At 42.6% G+C, this 19654-nt stretch overlaps 1 protein-coding gene across 1 annotated transcript in view; it reads left to right on the top strand.

Moving 5' to 3' along the window:
* CNTN6 (contactin 6) overlaps positions 1 to 19654 on the top strand; it is a 361761-nt gene that overhangs the window by 47802 nt on the left and 294305 nt on the right. Inside the window, exon 2 of the mRNA XM_029049898.2 lies at positions 7873 to 8020. Coding sequence (XP_028905731.1) covers positions 7966 to 8020 — 55 coding nt within the window. The 5' untranslated portion in view covers positions 7873 to 7965. The remainder of the gene's footprint in view (positions 1 to 7872; positions 8021 to 19654) is intronic.

Genomic DNA, 19654 nt, shown 5'->3' with positions numbered 1-19654 from the left:
CTGCTCTGGCTCCACTAACCCACAGTCCTGGATCACCTCCTCTGTCCGCCTCCTACGCTCCTATGCTCGAGCTGCTGAGCGCTGCTGGCGAAAGTCCAAGCACCAAGCCGACCTCACACACTTCAAATTTATCCTTTCCCACCTTAACTCTGCCCTCTCCTCCGCCAGGCAAAACTTCTTCTCCTCCCTCATCGACACCCATGCCCGTCACCCCCGCCAATTGTTCCGGACCTTTAACTCTCTCCTTAGGCCCCCTGTTCCCTCCCCTCCCCTATCTCTCACCCCCAATGATCTGGCCACCTATTTCATTACAAAAATCAACAAAATCAGGTCTGAGATCCCCAAAGTCACCCCTCCGCCTTTCCCCTCCCCCCCACCAACCCTTTCCCCTACTTTTCTATCCTTCCCTGCAGTATCCTCAGAGGAGATCTCCTCCCTCCTCGCAAGTGCCACCCCCTCCACCTGCGCCTCGGACCTCATTCCCTCTCACCTTATTAAAACCATCGCCCCTGCCCTCCTCCCTTCCTTAACTTCTATTTTTAACCACTCAATCTCCAATGGCTCCTTCCCCTCTGCCTTTAAACATGCCCACGTCTCCCCCATCCTAAAAAAACCCGCTCTTGACCCCACTTCCCCGTCCAGTTATCGCCCTATCTCCCCACTACCCTTCCTTTCCAAAATCCTAGAACGAGTCGTCTAGAATCACTGCTTAGAATTCCTTAACTCCCATTCTCTCCTGGACCCCCTCCAATCTGGCTTCCGTCCCCTCCACTCTACCGAGACTGCTCTCTCTAAGGTCACCCATGACCTCCTTCTTGCCATATCCAATGGCTCCTACTCCATTCTAATCCTCCTTGACCTCTCTGCTGCCTTTGACACTGTTGACCATCTCCTTCTCCTCCATACCTTATCTCACCTTGGCTTCACGGACTCCGTCCTCTCCTGGTTCTCCTCTTATCTCTCTGGCCGGTCCTTCTCGGTCTCCTTCGCTGGCGCCTCCTCCCCCTCCCATCCTTTAACTGTTGGAGTTCCTCAAGGGTCAGTTCTTGGCCCTCTTCTGTTCTCCATTTACACTCACTCCCTTGCTGAACTCATTCGCTCTCACGGCTTTGACTACCATCTCTATGCAGATGACATGCAGATCTACATCTCCGCCCCTGTCCTCTCCCCCTCCCTTCAGGCTCGCATCTCCTCCTGCCTCCAGGACATCTCCACCTGGATGTCGGCCCGCCACCTAAAACTCAACATGAGCAAGACTGAGCTCCTCATCTTCCCTCCCAGACCCGGTCCTCTCCCAGACTTCCGTATCACCGTGGATGGCACGACCATCCTTCCCGTCTCTCAGGCCCGCAATCTCGGTGTCATCCTTGACTCGTCTCTCTCGTTCACCCCACACATCCTATCCGTCACCAAGACCTGCCGGTTTCACCTTTACAATATCGCCAAGATCTGCCCTTTCCTCTCCACCCAAACGGCTACCTTACTGCTACGGGCTCTCGTTATATCCCGGCTAGACTACTGTGTCAGCCTTCTCTCTGACCTCCCTTCCTCCTCTCTCGCCCCGCTCCAGTCTATTCTTCACTCCGCTGCCCGGCTCATCTTCCTGCAGAAACGATCTGGGCATGTCACTCCCCTTCTTAAACACCTCCAGTGGTTGCCTATCAACCTCCACTCGAAACAAAAACTCCTCACTCTAGGCTTCAAGGCTCTACGTCACCTTCCCCCTTCCTACCTCTCCTCCCTTCTCTCTTTCTACTGCCCACCCCGCATGCTCCGCGCTCCTCTGCCGCCCACCTCCTCACCGTCCCTCGGTCTTGCCTATCCCGCCGTCGACCCCTGGGCCACGTCCTCCCGCAGTCCTGGAATGCCCTCCCTCCTCACCTCTGCCAAACTAATTCTCTTCCCCTCTTCAAAACCCTACTTAAAACTCACCTCCTCCAAGAGGCCTTCCCAGACTGAGCTCCCCTTCTCCCTCTACTCCCTCTACCACCCCCCCCTTCACCTCTCTGCAGCTTAACCCTCTTTTCCCCCCATTTCCCTCTGCTCCTCCCCCTCTCCCATCCCATCCCCTCAGCACTGTACTCGTCCGCTCAACTGTATATATTTTCATTACCCTATTTATTTTGTTAATGAAATGTACATCGCCTTGATTCTATTTAGTTGCCATTGTTTTTACGAGATGTTCTTCCCCTTGACTGTATTTATTGCCATTGTTCTTGTCTGTCTGTCTCCCCCGATTAGACTGTAAGCCTGTCAAACGGCAGGGACTGTCTCTATCTGTTGCCGACTTGTTCATTCCAAGCGCTTAGTACAGTGCTCTGCACATAGTAAGCACTCAATAAATACTATTGAATGAAATAAATAAATACTATTGAATGAATAGCTTAGATGCTGCTTTTTGATACACTGGTTTCATTGCTACTTTAAATTTGGAGCATATCACCAGGTGGTCAGTTTGTAAGGTGTGCTTATACACTCTTAGGTGTGCTTGTTAAGCCCTTAGCCTTCTTGGTAGCTTAGATGCTGCTTTTTGATACACTGGTTTCATTGCTACTTTAAATTTGGAGCCTTTGACCAGGTGGTCAGTTTGTAAGGTGTGCTTATACACTCTTAGGTGTGCTTATGCACTCTTATGATGAGAGCACTAAGCATACAGAAGACATTTTCCGGTATGTGAAGAAGAGAATAGACCTGTTTATCCAAATGTGTCTTCACAGATTCATATTTTTTACTAATGGTTGATGTTGGGGCAACACAACAAATACATACAGGTTAAAGCATTGATTATTATCAGATTATAGCCCATTTACAAATTTTATTCAGACCATTTAACATATTTCATTCCTCTTTTCCTTTCAAGTAAATTAAAACTTTAATTTTCACATTAGGTTGTTTCAATTGTGTTCTTCCTAATTATATTAAACAGTAATTTAGCAAATTGGTCTATTTTGTCTGTTTTGTTTTTAAACTATCCTACCTAGCTGTTCCCTTAAGCACAGATACAAAATCCCTGGCAGGTACATGAGGGCAGAGGTACTATTATCGCCATATTTCAGATGAGTACACTAAGACTGCCAAATTAGCATCCTGATGATGATGACGATGATGATGATGATGATAGTATTTGTTAAGCGCTTACTATGTGCCAGGCACCATTCTAAGTGTTGCAGTATATACAAGGTCATCGGGTTGGACACAGTCTATTTCCCACATGAGACTCACAGTCATAATCCCCATTTTACAGATGAGGTAACTGAGGCCCAGAAAAGTGGAGTGACTTGCCCAAGGTCACATAGCAGCTGTGGAGCTGGGATTAAAGCCCAGGTCCTTCTGCTTCCCAGGCCCCTGCTCTGTCCACTAGACCATCCTGATCTCTTGGCAGCCAGTTTGGGGCATTTTCCAGGATCCAATTGTTCCCCAAGCTAAAGGACAACTGAAGCAGAACACTTTTGATGGCTGAACACCATAGCTTTGTCTCCCTAATGGGTGTGCAGTAAAAATTTTGCTTCCTGCCTTGTAACAAACATATTTGCATACACTTCATGCTGTTAACCACTGAACATGTAATCAGCCCTCCTATATTAAAAGAAGTAATGTTTTTCAATGATCATATTAGCCATGCTGAGTTATATATATCCACTTATCTATCATCTATTATGGCGGCCTATTTCAAAGCCTGGCACAACAATTATCATAAGTGATAGCATTACATTCAGAAAAACAAAGAGTAAGATGGTGCAATTTGTCTTGCTACTTGGCCTGATTTAATGGCAGACGGGAGTTTCTAGTCTGAACCAGATTTCCTCAGACCATAAATATTTCAGTTTTTTCATTCATTCTTGATTTAGCTTGATAGTAAATAATCCCATGGAAGCTGGTGGTGGAAAGCTGTTGTAAAAATTATTAAGTGCCTACTTTCCAGTAAGGCCATTGTGTCTGTCACCCTTAAGTAAAATACTTAGGTTGCCTAAAGAAAATTGATTTTATGTTTATGATTTGTTATGTCCAGGTGCTTAGAAGCTGGTCAATTAGAAGCTAAAGAGGAATAAATATGTTTATTCTTAGGAATTTCATTTGATTTGAAAATGTATTTATCTTAGGTTTTTGTCTTTGCGTATCACACTTCTGGAAGTTAATAAAATCTCTGCATGAGACAGAGGGAGAATTAAGTCCAATTAGGAATAATACACTACAAAGCAAAGAGACCCGAGCCCTTTTCCCATAATTTACCATCCAGGCTATATATGTAGGAGAAGATGCCAATGTTTCAGAAGAACTTTCTCCCTTAATATTTGTGCTATTTCCCTGTATATTCTGTATCCTGGAGATGCTCCTGGTATAACAGAGCTCTTGCTTTTTTCACTAATATGCATAGACAAAATTTCAGGGCTAAAAAATGAACACTTTAAGCTCCAGTTAGAGCCCTGCCTCTGGCCTAGTCAATTTCTGAATTGTCAGTATGCAGGGAATGTGTCTGTTTATTGTTGTATTGTACTCTCCCAAGCGCTTCAAACAGTGCTCTGCAAATAGTAAGCGCTCAATAAATACAATTGAATATATGAATTAATTAATTAGCAGACACATTGCCTGCCCACAAGAAGTTTATGGTCTAGAGGATTATAAAAACATGACTGACAGGGATCAGAAAATGCAAGTGATGCTGCACAAATCACTATCCTGTCATCATTATGACATTTATTAGGCACTTATTATATGCTAAGACAATCAATCAAGGGTATTAAGTGCTTACCGTGTACAGAGCATAGTACTAAGTGGTTGGGAAAATACAGAACAATAGAGTTGTTAGACACTTTTGCTGCCCACAAGGAGTTTACAGTCTCCAGGGGGAGACAGACAATAAAAAAATGATAAATATATACATGAGGGCTGTGGGCTAAGACTGTCTTTGTGCTCAAGGGGTATGCAGCCAAGAGTATAGGAGACACAGAGTGGAGAGGGATTAAGGTGGGGAAATGAGTGTGAGGGAATACTTCTTGGTGGAGATACACAGTTATTAGCTTGGACTTAATCCCTTCCCAACATGGGCTCCCAATCTATTTTATCCCAACTTGTAGATGAGGAAACTGGGTCACAGAGTAGTTAATTTGCCCAAAGTCACCCAACAGGCCTGTAGCAAAGCTGGGATTAAAATTGGGTTTCCTGGGTCTTAGTTCCATGCTCTTTCCATTAGACCACTGCCTAAAGTGTGCTCTGAATAGTCAATTCCTCATCCCAGGGCCTTGGTCCTGAAGTCTCAGGACCAAGACTCGTCCATAGTTCTTTAATACTCTGAGAACCAGTCATGTTTATTGAGCACCTACTCTTCACAGAGCATTTTACTAAGTAACTGGGATACCACAATAGAGTTAGTAGACACAGCCCCTGCCCTCAAAGAATTTAAGATCTGGAGAATTGGAGAATCTATGAGACATCAGGTGTCAAATGTATGTGGTCTGCCCTCACTGTACTTACAGTTTATTGGGAGGAGACACAGACACAATTTACTGGAAGATATAGGGATCAGGTGAAAGTTGCAGAGGTACAGTTGATAGCTACAGAAGGGCTTGGGCAAGTCACTTAACTTCTCTGTGCCTCAGTTACCTCATCTGTAAAATGGGGATTAAGACTGAGAGCCCCATGTGGGACATGAACTGTATCCAACTGGATTAGCTTGTAACTACCCCAACACTTATTACAGTGCCTGGCACATAGTGAGCACTTAACAGATACCATTAAAAAAGGGAAAGATATATAAGCAAATGAATAAGTGGCATACATAAATCGTGATCTCTATAAATCGTAAATTCGACCCAATATCCTTAAGTGCTGAGGGTTGCTGTTGGGATGACCACCTGGAATGTTGGAAATTAATTGGGGAAAACTTCCCAGAGGAGGTGAGATTTCAGAAAGCTTTTGAAGATGGGAAAAGCAGCAGTCTCTCAGCAGGGAATATTTCTGTTTATTGCTGTATTGTACTCTACCAAGCACTTACTACAGTGCTCTGCACATAGTAACCACTCAATAAATATGACTGAATGAATCTGAAGGGGGAGGGAGTTCAAAATGAAAAAGACTGCACAACCAGGCAGAGCCAGGCAGATGTTCAGCCTGAAGATGCCTAGTGAAACCTAGAGAAAATGTCTGAAGTAACTCAATAAAGAATGATCAATTAATCAATAATATTTATTGAGTGCTTAGTGTGTGCAGAGCTCTTATACATGAGGGCTATGGGCTAAGACTGTCTTTGTGCTCAAGGGGTATGCAGCCAAAAGTATAGGAGACACAGAGGGGAGAGGGAATAAGGTGGGGAAATGAGTGTTAGGGAATACTTCTTGGTGGAGATACACAGTTAGCTTAAAAAATAAAATATAAAGTAAAATATAACAGCACAATAGAGTTGGTAGACACAATCACTACCCACAATGAACTAGACAAGCCACATGAATATGAGTAGCCACATGTGCTCACTTAAATATCAACCCACATATGCAACATGCACACATAACTATCCTTTTAAGATGACATCACTGGTACTGATTTAGAGTCTCTGTGTGGGCAAGGGTGTGTTTAAAGCTAAATATGCCTCTTACCATGCCTCCCATATTGAGCACATGGCAAAATAGTCTTTTGTTGTGCAGCTGCCTCTGCTATTTGTAGCTTCTGGTGTTTTCAGTTCTGCCTCCTGCTTCGCAGTCTTCCAGAAGCTCTAACGGAGTCCTCACCCATTACCAGTTGCCCCTGCCAGCTGGGTCTACCCGGTGGATGTTGTCTCCCAGCCAGACCATATTGTTCAAGGTTGGTGGAGGCTTTATCCTGTGCATAGGGTTTGAATTGAGTGAGCACAGGAGATCCTAGGAGAAGTAGGCAATTAGTTTGTGTGTTAGACATAGATTATATCTCATTCTTTGTTTATCAGTGGATATTGTTCCAAGAGTTGAAGATTCCCCAAGTGATCCTGTAATTGCATATGTCCATTTTATCAAATGATAAGCTTTTTCTGAGCTTGTTCTCTATTTTTATGTGTTTATAAGCTCTTTATGAGCTTATTATTAGTTCTTCCGTTAGGAGTAAAGGCCAAACTGACGCTTTCTCTTGATTTCATTTATCATAGGATAGCTGAAATGTCAGAGGAAATTAGAGAAAATGGTTATGTAAACCCCTTGGGAAAGTTTGCTCTGTACCTGAAAGATAAGACTATGAAAAATTGATTTTTAGGAATTTCATAATGCTGTTATGCATTTTGGTTGATTCATATTAGGAAGGGTAATATTTCTTAATTAGTATATTCTCAATAATATTGATAAAATATTTATAAAATAGTTTACATACATAAATATCTGTTTAGAAATAATGAAAATAACCTACAGAAGAATGTACAGAATATATTCTAACCTACACTGTCCTGCATGTCTTATCTTGGGTATTCAATGCTGTCTTACTATATACCTAGTGAGAAATTTAATTCCAATATTAGAATAGAGGGGAATTTGGCTTAGTACACTTAGATTAATTTCTTATTTTCATTTCTGGAAACAATCAAGCTTTAGTATTTTCTGGAAATGAAAAACTCATGCAATGCTAAACTCACTTTTTTCAGTTACATTTAAAAATATTAACCATCATGGCTTATTTCACTGTAAATAACTAACCCAAAGTTTTGAGTGTCCAAGTGACTGCTAATCCAAAATATGAATTCAAAATTCTCAACTTCAGTATTTTAAATGAACATAGGATTAATTGAGATTTAATGTATATGCATATATTCTTTCATCCTTGTGCCACAGCATCTTCGAATCTTACATAATTATGTTTTTAAAATTGAAATTAATTCATGCTCATACCAAAATATGATTGTTTGTACTTATTCTTTAGGTATTTTGAACAGAATCTTGGAGTAGTTACTGGATGATGCACAGTTTTCACTCCTGATTGGACAAGATAAATTTTTGACCTTGGAAAGTGGAGATGAGGTTGCTATGGAAACTAGTAATTCTGCTGCCACTCATGAACTTTTGTGCAGGTAAAGTGTTGCATTATTACTTGCTTTGATTGATAAATATATCTGCGTCATATATCCCTTTAAAGCTAAAGCAATTACCAGAATGAACAGTACCTATGACATTTGAATGATTAAGCGACAGAAATTTTTATGACTAAAACTGCTATTGTTAATTAATATGCATTTCCTTTAAGCCAGAACAAGGCATCAGCAATGGCACAAAAAAGCATAACGCCATATCCATTATATCATAATGCCTAAGATGTGGAATTCATATAGCAAAAGAAAGAAAGAATGTGGTCAAGTGATGGAAGATAGAGACTCACACTTTCTGTTCCTTTTATGTTATTCCTTTATTAGAGATCCTTGATGAATTAGAATGGAAATAATAATTACTATCTCAGAGAGAAAGTGAAGCACCTACATATGAAAGTATCCTAAAAATGGGAAACATTATTGATGAACTATATATTGCTAGAACTCTAAAAGAGTCCCACCACTTACAAATTAGGAATGAACTTTCTGATGAATGTAGATTTAGCAAAATCCCCAAGGAAGAAAAATTCTATAAAAAACTAAAAATCAAGGTTGAGAAGTAATATATAAAGTGAAGGGATTTGTATAATTGGAGAATATAGTGGCTCAAGAGGCCTTTGTAACAAAGATATTAAATAATTATTTAATTGGATTAGCATCAGTGTACAAATTACTACAACTCTCTGAGGTGGGAACAACGTAAAAAGAGAGACTAAGAGCAGTGTAGTGTGCTAGTCCAACAATCCTGCAATGTGGAAATTCAGGAAAAAAAATGCCAAAATAATGTTAACACAGTGGATTGTTCAAACAAAGATATTCCAAGTGTGTGACTGTAGAAGAATGTCAGAGCAAGCAGGCTCTGATCAGCATGGATGTGGTAACTGAACCACCACATGCATTCAAATACAGCTAGAGGCCAAGGAACCAGCCCCCAGAGCAGCCCCAAGTGCTGCTCATTGGCAATCAAGATCACTTTTGGAATGCTAATAGTCTTGATTGGTTGGTGGATGCTATTTAAATGATTCATCAATTGGAGAATAAAGTGTAAGTGCAGAACTTTCAAATGCTGTCAGTTGGAAGTTCATTACTAGAAGGCCCAGTGCATTTCCAAATGGTTAAGGAAGTTGACTAAGACTTGATGGAAGGATATATAGGGGTTTAAATCTTCCAACTCCTATGAGATGATTTAGAGTTCATGTCAGCCACTCAATGTTATTTATTGAATGCTTACTGTGTGTGGAGCACTCTATTCAGCACTTGGAAGAGTTCAGTACAACAATAAACAGACACATTCCCTGCCTCTGACCCTTAAAGCAAAATAAACAAAATAAAGCTGGTAGGTTATCTACAAAGTTATGTATAAATACACAAATCTGCTGTTACATTTGTCTTCATGAATGATGACTGATATAGATGTCATTTATTTTCACTGTGTGTTGTTGTTAGCCTGACATGACTGACTCTATTTTAGAGAGGCTGCCATTTCAGGACCCCATATGCAACATTTAGATATGGCCTCACGGGCTAGTTAAACCACCTGCCTGTGTGGTTAAATGTTCTGTTCCTGCAGTTTCTGAGTTCTTCGAAAAAAGGGGGCCCTTTTTGATAGCCAACCAATCAGGATCTACCCTGACTCATGGCTCTTGATCTGCTCCCCCTCAAGGGTTTATCAGGCTCCTGCAGACTAGTGTTGGGTCTGATTATAGGGTACCCCAAAACCGGGTGAGTGGTAGGCCCAGACTCGACTCATGGGGATGCCTCGGGGACTCCATGACAAAATGCAGGGGGTTTAGGGACTCTGTATAGTTATTTATTGGTGTTTTTTGAGAGTATTCCCTTTCCCCTCCCCTGAACAGCAGTTAGGTTTTCACTTAAGGTTTTGTGGTTTCCTATGGTCAGATGCACCCCTTTGGAGCTATTTCCTCTGATGGATTACCCCAGGTCCATGATAACCACGAGGTCTGTGTAATCCCCCCCGCCCCCCGCCAATGATACTAATAACTGTGCTATTTTTTAAGCTCCATTTTTTATGTTTCAGGCACTTTACTAAGTTCTGGGGTGAATACAAGCAAATTGGGTTGAACACCGTTCCTGTCCCACATGGGGCTCAGTGTCTTAGTCCCCATTTTATGGATGAGGTAACTGAGGCCCAGAGAAGTGAAGTGACTTGCCCAAGATCCCACAGCAGACAAGTGGCAGAGCCCGGTTTAGAACCCGGGTCCTTCAGACTCCCAGGCCCCTGCACTATCCAAGTAGGCCACACTGCTTCTCATAGATTCTTGATTAATTTGTTACTTCTTTTCTCTGTTGCAACCTTTAAAATAAACTTGGCATTGTGCTGCAACCACATCCCCAGACATTCATGCATCTCCATTATCCTGAGTCCCGCAATCCCGTTACCCAGATGTACCCTTCCCTGTGTGTGACGGTTGTACATGGTTTGTTCCTTGCTGAGCTTCTCTGGATGACACTTCCACTAAATTTCATCATGGGATGACTCAGTGTTATCTAACTATTTAATGAAACACCCTGAAGATACTGGTGAGTCTGGATGAAACCGAAACAGTTCAACAAAGAGCAGCTCACACACTGTGCATGTGGGTTTATAATCACTTTGAAAGCACTCTCCAGTGAAATGGCTTTGTCTTAATGTGAGCAGACATTTTGCATTAGCAGGACTGTCATACATTTGTGAATTCTATCCTTTCAGCTGAAAAGTCACATAGTCCACTATGTGGAAGGAGGAGACTCCAATAGATATGGCAGCCATGTATAGCTTCTGGGAGGTAGAGGAGTCTCCTTCTTGTGTAGCAGCCATCGCCACAGCCACTCCTGGGGCTAAAATGACCACTGGGTGCTGAATCCTGTAAGTTTTGGACATGGCCACTGAAAGTGTTTCTGGCTATGGTAGATACCTCCAGATCTAGCAAGTTGCTGCCCATACCACACCCAATGGCCCCAAAGATTCTACCTTGGGTTTGGGACCTGCATAGTGATGGCAATTCAGTGGCTGTGTGTGTGTGTGTGTGTGTGTAGCCTCCCTAACTCTGCTTTGTTTTTCCACAAATACAGTGACTTTAGAGGAAAGCATATTCTTATTATCTGAGAAAGAGCAAATGTGAAGAATCAGATCAATGCATACACCAACTTCCCCTTATCCTAAGAATATATGTGATTCAACAAGTCTTACGCTTTTCCCTAAAAGGAGAAATCACGTATACTAAATGCAAGATTGTATTGCAAGGGAACAGATTGGTCCTTTCTTTTTTATAAGCCATTGCTATTTAAATGAGGTAATCTTAGCTCAACAAACCACCAGAGGCAGGGACAGAGGTAATGATAAACTCAAAGAGGGTACTTTGCTTTTAAACTGACTATATACAGATCTTGAAAGAAAATTCTTATTGGGTCTCTCTCTATATATCCTCTGAAATTTACAGGTCTTTTGAGAGTATGCATGTTAGAAAATTAGTTTTGCTCTTCGATGAGTCACAATCCTATATGCATAGATTGTATTGTACATTCTCACACTTCCTAAGACTGACTTTGCATAATTCCTGGGTTTTAGTAAGCTATTACAGACTCTTATATTCTCTCTGCCTTGCTTCTACCTTTATTTTCCATCCGAAATTCTGGAGCGCAGACCCCCAACCACTCTAACCAAACCTTGAAAACTCTTATATATTTTCTCTCATTTCCTCAATCACCTTCAAAGCTCTCCACATTCTTTACAATGGTTTCGATCATTTGAGTTACACACGTACTATTCCTTAATCATGTTCAGAATGCCTGGAACAGCTTGGTTAGATTGCTTTATGTCAAAGAAATGCACTTTCCAGATGCTATAAAAAAAACCCTAGAAAATGCAGCTTCTTTTTATAACAATCACCCCACCTTTTAACCACTTATTTGCAGAAACGCTGGTTTGTATGTGCTGTCAATCAATCAAGCAAGCAATGGAATTTCTTGAGTGCTTACTGTGTGCAGAGCACTGCACTAAGCACTTGGGAAAAAACAACAGCAATACAATAGAGTTGGTAGACCTGTACCGAGTCTGCAAAGAGCATGTGGTACAGAGGGGTGACAGACATTAGCTTAGTACAGAGCTCTGCACATATTAAGCACTCAATAAATACTTTTGAATGAATTAAAATGAATAGTTCCACAACAGACTAGCATATTTTGCACTAGAACACATTAATCAGGCAAAATCCTTCAAGATGATCTGATAAATGAATGGATCATCTCATCTCCTGGTCAATTGAATTACAGTGTCACTTGATCTTGAGACCAGAGGGAGGCACCACAGAAAAGGGAGGTGGGATTTTCCTCCGAGCTGACCCTTGCAGCGGGGGCAGGGGAGATGGAATCTCTGGTGAAGTGTTTCCCTCACAGCTTACCCATGTCTGGGCCACCACAGCTGCCCCAGACAGAAAGAAGCAGGGTGGAAAAAGAAAGTCGCAACCCCCCAGGCTCTTCAGGGGATGGAGGGGCCTCTGTAGGAGGGACGGTAGCTAGGACTCTTCCGGCTGGTCGAGCCAATTAATCAATCAGTGGTATTTATTGAGTGCTTACTGTGTGCAGAGCACTGTACTAAGCGCTTGGGAGAGTACAACAGAGTTAGTAGACATAATAATAATGATGGTATTTGTTAAGTGCTTACTATGTGCCAGACTCTGTACTAAGCACTGGGGTAGATACAAGCAAATCGAGTTGGACACAGTCCCTGTCCCACGTGGGGCTCACAGTCTCAATCCCCATTTCACAGATGAGGGAACTGAGGCCCAGAGAAGCGAAGTGACTTGCCCATGATCCCTGCCCATAAGGAGTTTACAGTCTAGGGGGAAGACAGACATTGAAATTCATTACAGATATGGGTGATGGCAGAGTATAAGGTCATGTGCATAAGTGCTATGGGTGGAGTGAGTATCAAAGTACTTAGGGGGTACACACCCAAGTCCATAGGTGACTCAGAAGGGAGGTTGAATAGGATGGGGAAATGAGGTATTTGGAAGAGATATGATTTAGTAGGCTTTGAAGTAGGGAGAGTGGTGGTCTGTCGGATATGAAGGAAGAGGCTCTGACAAGTCTTGTGTTCCTGTTGGATTACACACTCTTCTGAGGCTATTTTTCCTCTGTGAAATTTCTGACCTTATGATCTGTTGCATAGAATTGATTAGATTGAATAACAGATTCTCCTAATGGCCAAACTATGCCTCATGTTAAACTAAGCACTTTAGGAAGCCATACTTTCATGATAGTGCTCTAAAGCAGCCTCAAAGCATCCATGCAATATCCAAGAGAACCCAACCGATCCATGGGAGTAGATTCCACACTGCCAAATTCAAAGACAATATAAGTGATGGCATAGCTCTTCATCCTAACTTGTTTTGTCTTATGCTTGGCTCAGTGGAAAGAGCACGGGCTTGGGAGTCAGATGTCATGGGTTCGAACCCTGGCTCTGCCACTTGTCAGCTGTGTGACCCTGGGCAAGTCACTTAACTTCTCTGTGCCTCAGTTACCTCATCTGTAAAAATGGGGATTTAAAAATGTGAGCCCCACGTGGGACAATCTGATTACCCTGTATCTACCCCAGAGCTTAGAACGGTGCTCTGCATATAATAAGCTCCTAACAAATACCAACATTATTATTATTATTAAGTCAATCCATAGCGATGTCATGGACACTTTTCTCCCAGAATGCCTCATCTCCATCTGTAATTGTTCTGGCAGTGTATCCATAGAGTTTTCTTGGTAAAAATCCGGAAGTGCTTTACCATTGCCTCCTTCCGTGCAGTAAATTTTCTCCACTCTTGACTCTCTCCCATGCCGCTGCTGCCCAGCACAGCCGAGTTTTGACTTGTAGCAGATTGCCTTCCACTTGCTAGTCACTGCCCAAGCTAGGAGTGGAATGGATATGTCTGCTTGACTCTCCCTCCCATAGTCTAGAGTGGTAGAGTACGGGAAATTCTCCAGGTGCAACCCTGAGAGGGGTCCATCCTAACTGCTCTCATGTTAATACAATTACTCATCCTAACCTGCCTGGATTACTGCATCAGCCTGCTTGCTGACCGCCCAGCCTTCTGTCTCTCACAACTCCAGTCCATACTTCACTCTGCTGCCTGGATCATTTTTCTACAAAAATGTTCAGGGTATGTCACACCCCTCCTCAAAAATTTTCAATGGTTCCCAATATATCTCCGTATAAAACAAAACCTCCTCACCATTGGCTTTAAAGCACTCCATCACCTTGCCCCCTCCTACCTCACCTAGCTTCTCTCCTCTAGTGCTAACCTTCTCACTGGGCCTCAATCTCATCTGTCTCACCACTGACCCCTGGCCCACGTCCAGCCTCGTCACTGTTTATTGTTGAATTGTACTTTCCTAAGGGCTTATTACAGTGGTCTGCACACAGTGAGTGCTTAATAAATACAACTGAATGAATGAGGTCCCTAAAATCTCCCTTAGACCTCTCCAGTCCATTCTCCTCCTGCCCCCTCATCAACTCTCCCATCTTTCCCAGGAGTACTGCAAGAGGAGATTTCTGAATATCTTTTAAAATCTACCCTCTCCATTTATGCCTCTGACTACATTTCTTCACACCATATAAAAACACTTGTCTCCTTCTCTCCTTCCTAAGCACCATGTTCAACTTCTCACCTCCAATGATTTCTTCCCCACTGCTTTCAAACATGCCTACATACCCACTAACTCTTCATGAGCCCACTGCACCCTCCAGTTATCGCCCCATCCCCCTCCTGTTATTCCTTTCACTACTCCACAGATGCGACATTTACACCTGTTGATTCCACTTCTTCTCCTTCAATACTCTCCTAGATCCCCAGTAATCTGGCTCCAACCCATTCCCCTCCACTGAAACTGCCATCTTCAAAGTCACCAAGGATCTCCTACTCACCAATTCCAACTCAGTCTACCCCAGCAATCTGGCTCCAACCCATTCCCCTCCACTGAAACTGCCATCTTCAAAGTCACCAAGGATCTCCTACTCACCAATTCCAACCCAGTCTACCCCATCTGACCACTTAGCTACCTTTAATAGCATGGAAACATTATCTAACCATGGTTTCCCTGGAACACACTGTTCTCTACAGCTTCTCATCATTTTGACCACTCCTCAGTCTCTCCTGTAGGCTTCTCCTCTGCCACCCACCCCCTAACTCTGGGAGTTCCTCAAGGCTCACTTCTGTGTCCCCTTCTATTCTCCACCTACACCCACATCCTTGGCTACTCATTTGCTTCCAGGCTATAACTACCAATCTCTACAGGGAAGACCCCCAAATCTACCTCTCTAGCCCTGACCTCCGTCTCTGAAGGCATTTGGTCCTGTCTTCAGACCATCTTACCTGGATATCCTGCCAACAGCTCAAACTAAACACATCCAAAGCAGAACTCCTCATCTTCCCACCCAAACCCTGTCCTCCCCTGTTTTTCCCATGACTGTAGACAACAACACTATCCTCCCTAACTCACAAGCCTGTAACCTTGGCATGATCCTTGACTCACCTCTTTTTTGAATATAATACCCATATATCCAATCTGTCACCAAATCCTGTCTGTTCTACCTTCACAACATCTCTATAATCCACCCTTTCCTCTCTATCCAAACTGCTACCATGCTGATTCAGGCATTTATCATATCCTGCCCTGACTACTGCAGTCAGCCTCCTCATTGACTTCCCTGCCTTCTGTCTCTCCCCACTCCAGTCCATCCTCCACTCTCCTGCCCAGATCATTTTTTCTTAAAAAAAAAATAAAATCCATCCTCATCTCCCCACTCCTCCAGAACCTCCAGTGGTTTCTCATCCACCTCATCAAACAGAAACTCCTTATCACATGCTTTAAAGCACTCAGTCAGCTCACCCCCTTCTATTTTACCTCACTGGCTTCCTACTAGAACCTAGTCTGTACACTTCATTCCTCTAATGCCAACTTACTCACTGTACCTCAGACACATCTATTTTACCAGTGATTCCTTGTCCATGTTCTCTTCCTGGCCTGGAACTCCTTCCCCCTCCACATATGACAGACCACTACTCTCCTCACCTTCCAGGTCTTATTAAAATTACATCTCCAACAAGAGGGCTTTCCCAATTAAGCCGTCTTTTCCCCTATTGTAGTGTCCTTCCACTTAGAGCTGTATCCTTGAAGAGCTTGATATTCACCCCACCTCAGCCTCACAACATGTATGTACAAATCTGTAATGTATTTATTTATATTAATGCCTCTTTCCCCTCTAGACTATATGTTCCTTTAGGGCAGGAAATGTGTCTACCAACTCTGTAGGTGAGAAGCAGCATGGCTCAGTGGAAAGAGCCTGGGCTTGGGAGTCAGAGGTCGTGGGTTCTAATCCCAACTCTGCCACTTGTCAGCTGTGTGACTTTGGGCAAGTCACTTCACTTCTCTGTGCCTCAGTTACCTCATCTGTAAAATGGGGATGAAGACTGTAAGCCCACATGGGACAACCTGATAACCTTGTATCTACCCTCATGCTTAGAACAGTGCTTGGCACATAGTAAGCACTTAACAAATACCAACATTATTATTATAACATTATTATTATTATTACCAGGTGCTTAGTACAGTGATCTGTACTTAATAAATAATAAATGCCATTGATTAATTGATTGATTGTGCTTTGTCCCTCTCATTGTCCTCCACCCGGCTGGAAATACCTGACCCTTCATATACAAGAGCCCAACACTCTCTCCCTCTTCAAAACCCTACTAAAATCACATATTTTACAAGAAGCCTCCCCGACTATCCTCCCATATCCCCACTTTATTCTTGCTGCTCCCTTCTGTGTCACCTATGAGCTTGGGTCTCGAGCCCCTAAGCACTATGCATGCCCCACGCTCACCATCCAACACTTATTTACATGTCCTTATACTTTGCCCATCTGTACTTTATTTTAACGTCTGTAACCATCTCTAGACTTTAAGCTCCTTGTGGGCTGGGGATGTGTCTACCAACTCTGTTGTACTCACCTAAGTGCTTACTACGGTTCTGGGCACACATTGAGGACTCAGTGAATGTATTTGATTGATTCCAAGAATTCAATTGGATCTGTTCAGGAGGTGCAGTGGTTTTATTTTTGTTTGTTAGGTTTTCTTTAGTGCATGACTCACCGATAAAGGGGGGAATATGATCACTAAACTGACCTCCAGGGTGTCTAATTCTTAAGCTGTAAATTCAATTACTTTCAGGAATGTGGTCCAGAAACACACGGAAGACAGGCACCTGAGGTTTGGAGTACAGAGAAGAATGTCCTTGGGTCCTATGGGCTCAGGAGATAGAATGGCTGTGGGAGGGAAGGTGAGGTGATCGCCCTTATCTGATCACCTGAAGCAATGAGTACCACCTTAACGCTGTGGCAACTATGGAAACTCCCAGCTCCAGAAAGGCAATTCCCAGAGTGCACAGAGGAGAGTTGAGTTCAGTGTGTCCAAGTTCCCAACATAACTTTTGGACTTATTAATGAAGCAGCATATAAAGACAATAGGCGAACAGAAACAGAAGAGTAGGAAACGTTCACCGTGACTAAGAATGCTACAGAGAAAATTATGTATCACAAGGAAAATTCCATGAGAATTGGCAGGGGTAATAAAATGACTTTGCTCAAGGATCCCAGAAGCACATAATGGATATTCCTTTGGGTCAGAGTGTGATGAATATTGAATACATCACAACCCACACTCTGCCTACAGTCGTGTTCAGATTTATTGTTAGCATAATAGCACCTTTAGGAATGGAACACCAGACTATATTTTTAAGCCAAGTGACATCTTTGCTATTTCTAATAGAGACGGACGAATTTAGAAATGCTGAAAACACCATTAAATGCAGAGGTTTTTATTCACCACTCACTGCTAAAAGGGGAAGGCAAAAAAAGGCACTGGGGTAGATACAGGGTAATCAGGTTGTCCCATGTGAGGCTCAAAGTCTTACTCCCCATTTTACAGATGAGGTCACTGAGGCACAGAGAAGTTAAGTGACTTGCCCACAGTCACACAGCTGACAAGATCATCAAGCCCTATTCCAAAATGATGGATTATTAAAACTTAAGTTACATTGTTTTTAAGGAAATATTTCCATTGTTCCAACATCAGGAAGAATTGATTAACATAAACAAGGCTTTTCTAAGGCAATAGGCGGTGTTAGTGCAAAGTTGGGAAACAGGACTGTGTTTTGTAATTAGAGAAAGTTCAATCTTTTACCATCTGTGGGCTGTTAATTGCCTAAGGCTCTATTATTGCCCCATCGTCGACTCACCTAATGCTTCTGTTGAAGTTAAGGAGCTAATTTTGTTTGGCCATTCCATTTGAGAAATGAACAAAACTCTTGATTCTTTTCTTGGTCTTTTTTATGCTGAAGGTAAAATAAGCTCAAAGGAAACAAGAATCAAACTGAGTCCAAGTGTTTTGGAAGAGCTTTGAGCCCATATCTATCGATAGAAAATAAACTAGCTATGATGAAATAGATTGGTCCACATAACAATGATAGTAATAATAAGCACTTACTATGTGCCAAGCATTGTTCTAAGTGCTGGAGTAGATACCGGACAATCAAATTGGACACAATCCCTGTTCCACAGTTTTAATCCCCATTTTACAGATGAGGTAACTGAGACACAGAGAAGTTAAGTGACTTGCCCAAGGTCGCACATCAGACATGTGACAGATCTGAGATTAGAACCCATGTCCTCTGACTCCCAGGCCCGTGCTTTTTCCACTAGGTCATGCTGCTTCTGCTTCATATGGTTCTGAGTGGTGACTTTTTTCATGGTAAATAATAATGATGGTATTTGTTGGTATTTGTTAAGCACTTGCTATGTGCCAAGCACTGTTCTAAGCACTGGGGGAGATACAAGGTAATCAGGTTGTCCCACATGGGGCTCACAGTCTTAATCCCCATTTTACAGATGATGTAATTGAGGCATAGAGAAGTTAAGTGATTTGCCCAAAGTCACACAGCTGACAAGTGGCAGAGCGGGGATTAGAACCCATGACCTCTGACTCCCAAGCCCGTGCTCTTTCTACTAAACTACACAGCTTCTCTGGTAACTTGGTAAAGCCAAGTTCACTTAGAACTATGCATTAAAATGGTGATTTCCAATCAGCATGTCCTGTTTAACTGAGGGAAAGTTCCTTTCCAAACAGTTTATTTGCTATTATGCAGTTAAAGTCTATTCGCCCAGAAGTCTGACTGAAGAGTTAGTCCCAGTAGATAAGAGCATGATAAGTGCCATTTATGGGTCAGGCCAGTGGTCCATCCAGCCCAAGACTCCCTCTCTGACAGTGGCCACAGGGTGCTTGGGGAGCTGTGTGATAGCTACCCTCTTTGACATCCATCCCAGTGGCTAAGGATGTACATCTGTAACTTTCCCTCTTATAACTCATCCTTGAATTTATCTAAACCTTCTTGAACCTGCTGATATTTTTGGCCTGCACAACTTCCTTTCATATTAATTCTGTTTGCTTACCACCCACTGTGTGAAGAAAATTAATCAAATGCAGAATTGACCAAATCACCACTAGGGAGCAAAGTTTACCAACACTTATGAACATGCAACAGTATTAATGACAATGACAAGTATGGTCT

The sequence above is a fragment of the Ornithorhynchus anatinus genome, chromosome X1 (assembly GCF_004115215.2).
Source record: "Ornithorhynchus anatinus isolate Pmale09 chromosome X1, mOrnAna1.pri.v4, whole genome shotgun sequence".
NCBI lineage: Eukaryota > Metazoa > Chordata > Mammalia > Monotremata > Ornithorhynchidae > Ornithorhynchus > Ornithorhynchus anatinus.
Note: the sequence above shows the minus strand (reverse complement) of the source record. Positions and strands in the feature narration are given on the sequence as shown.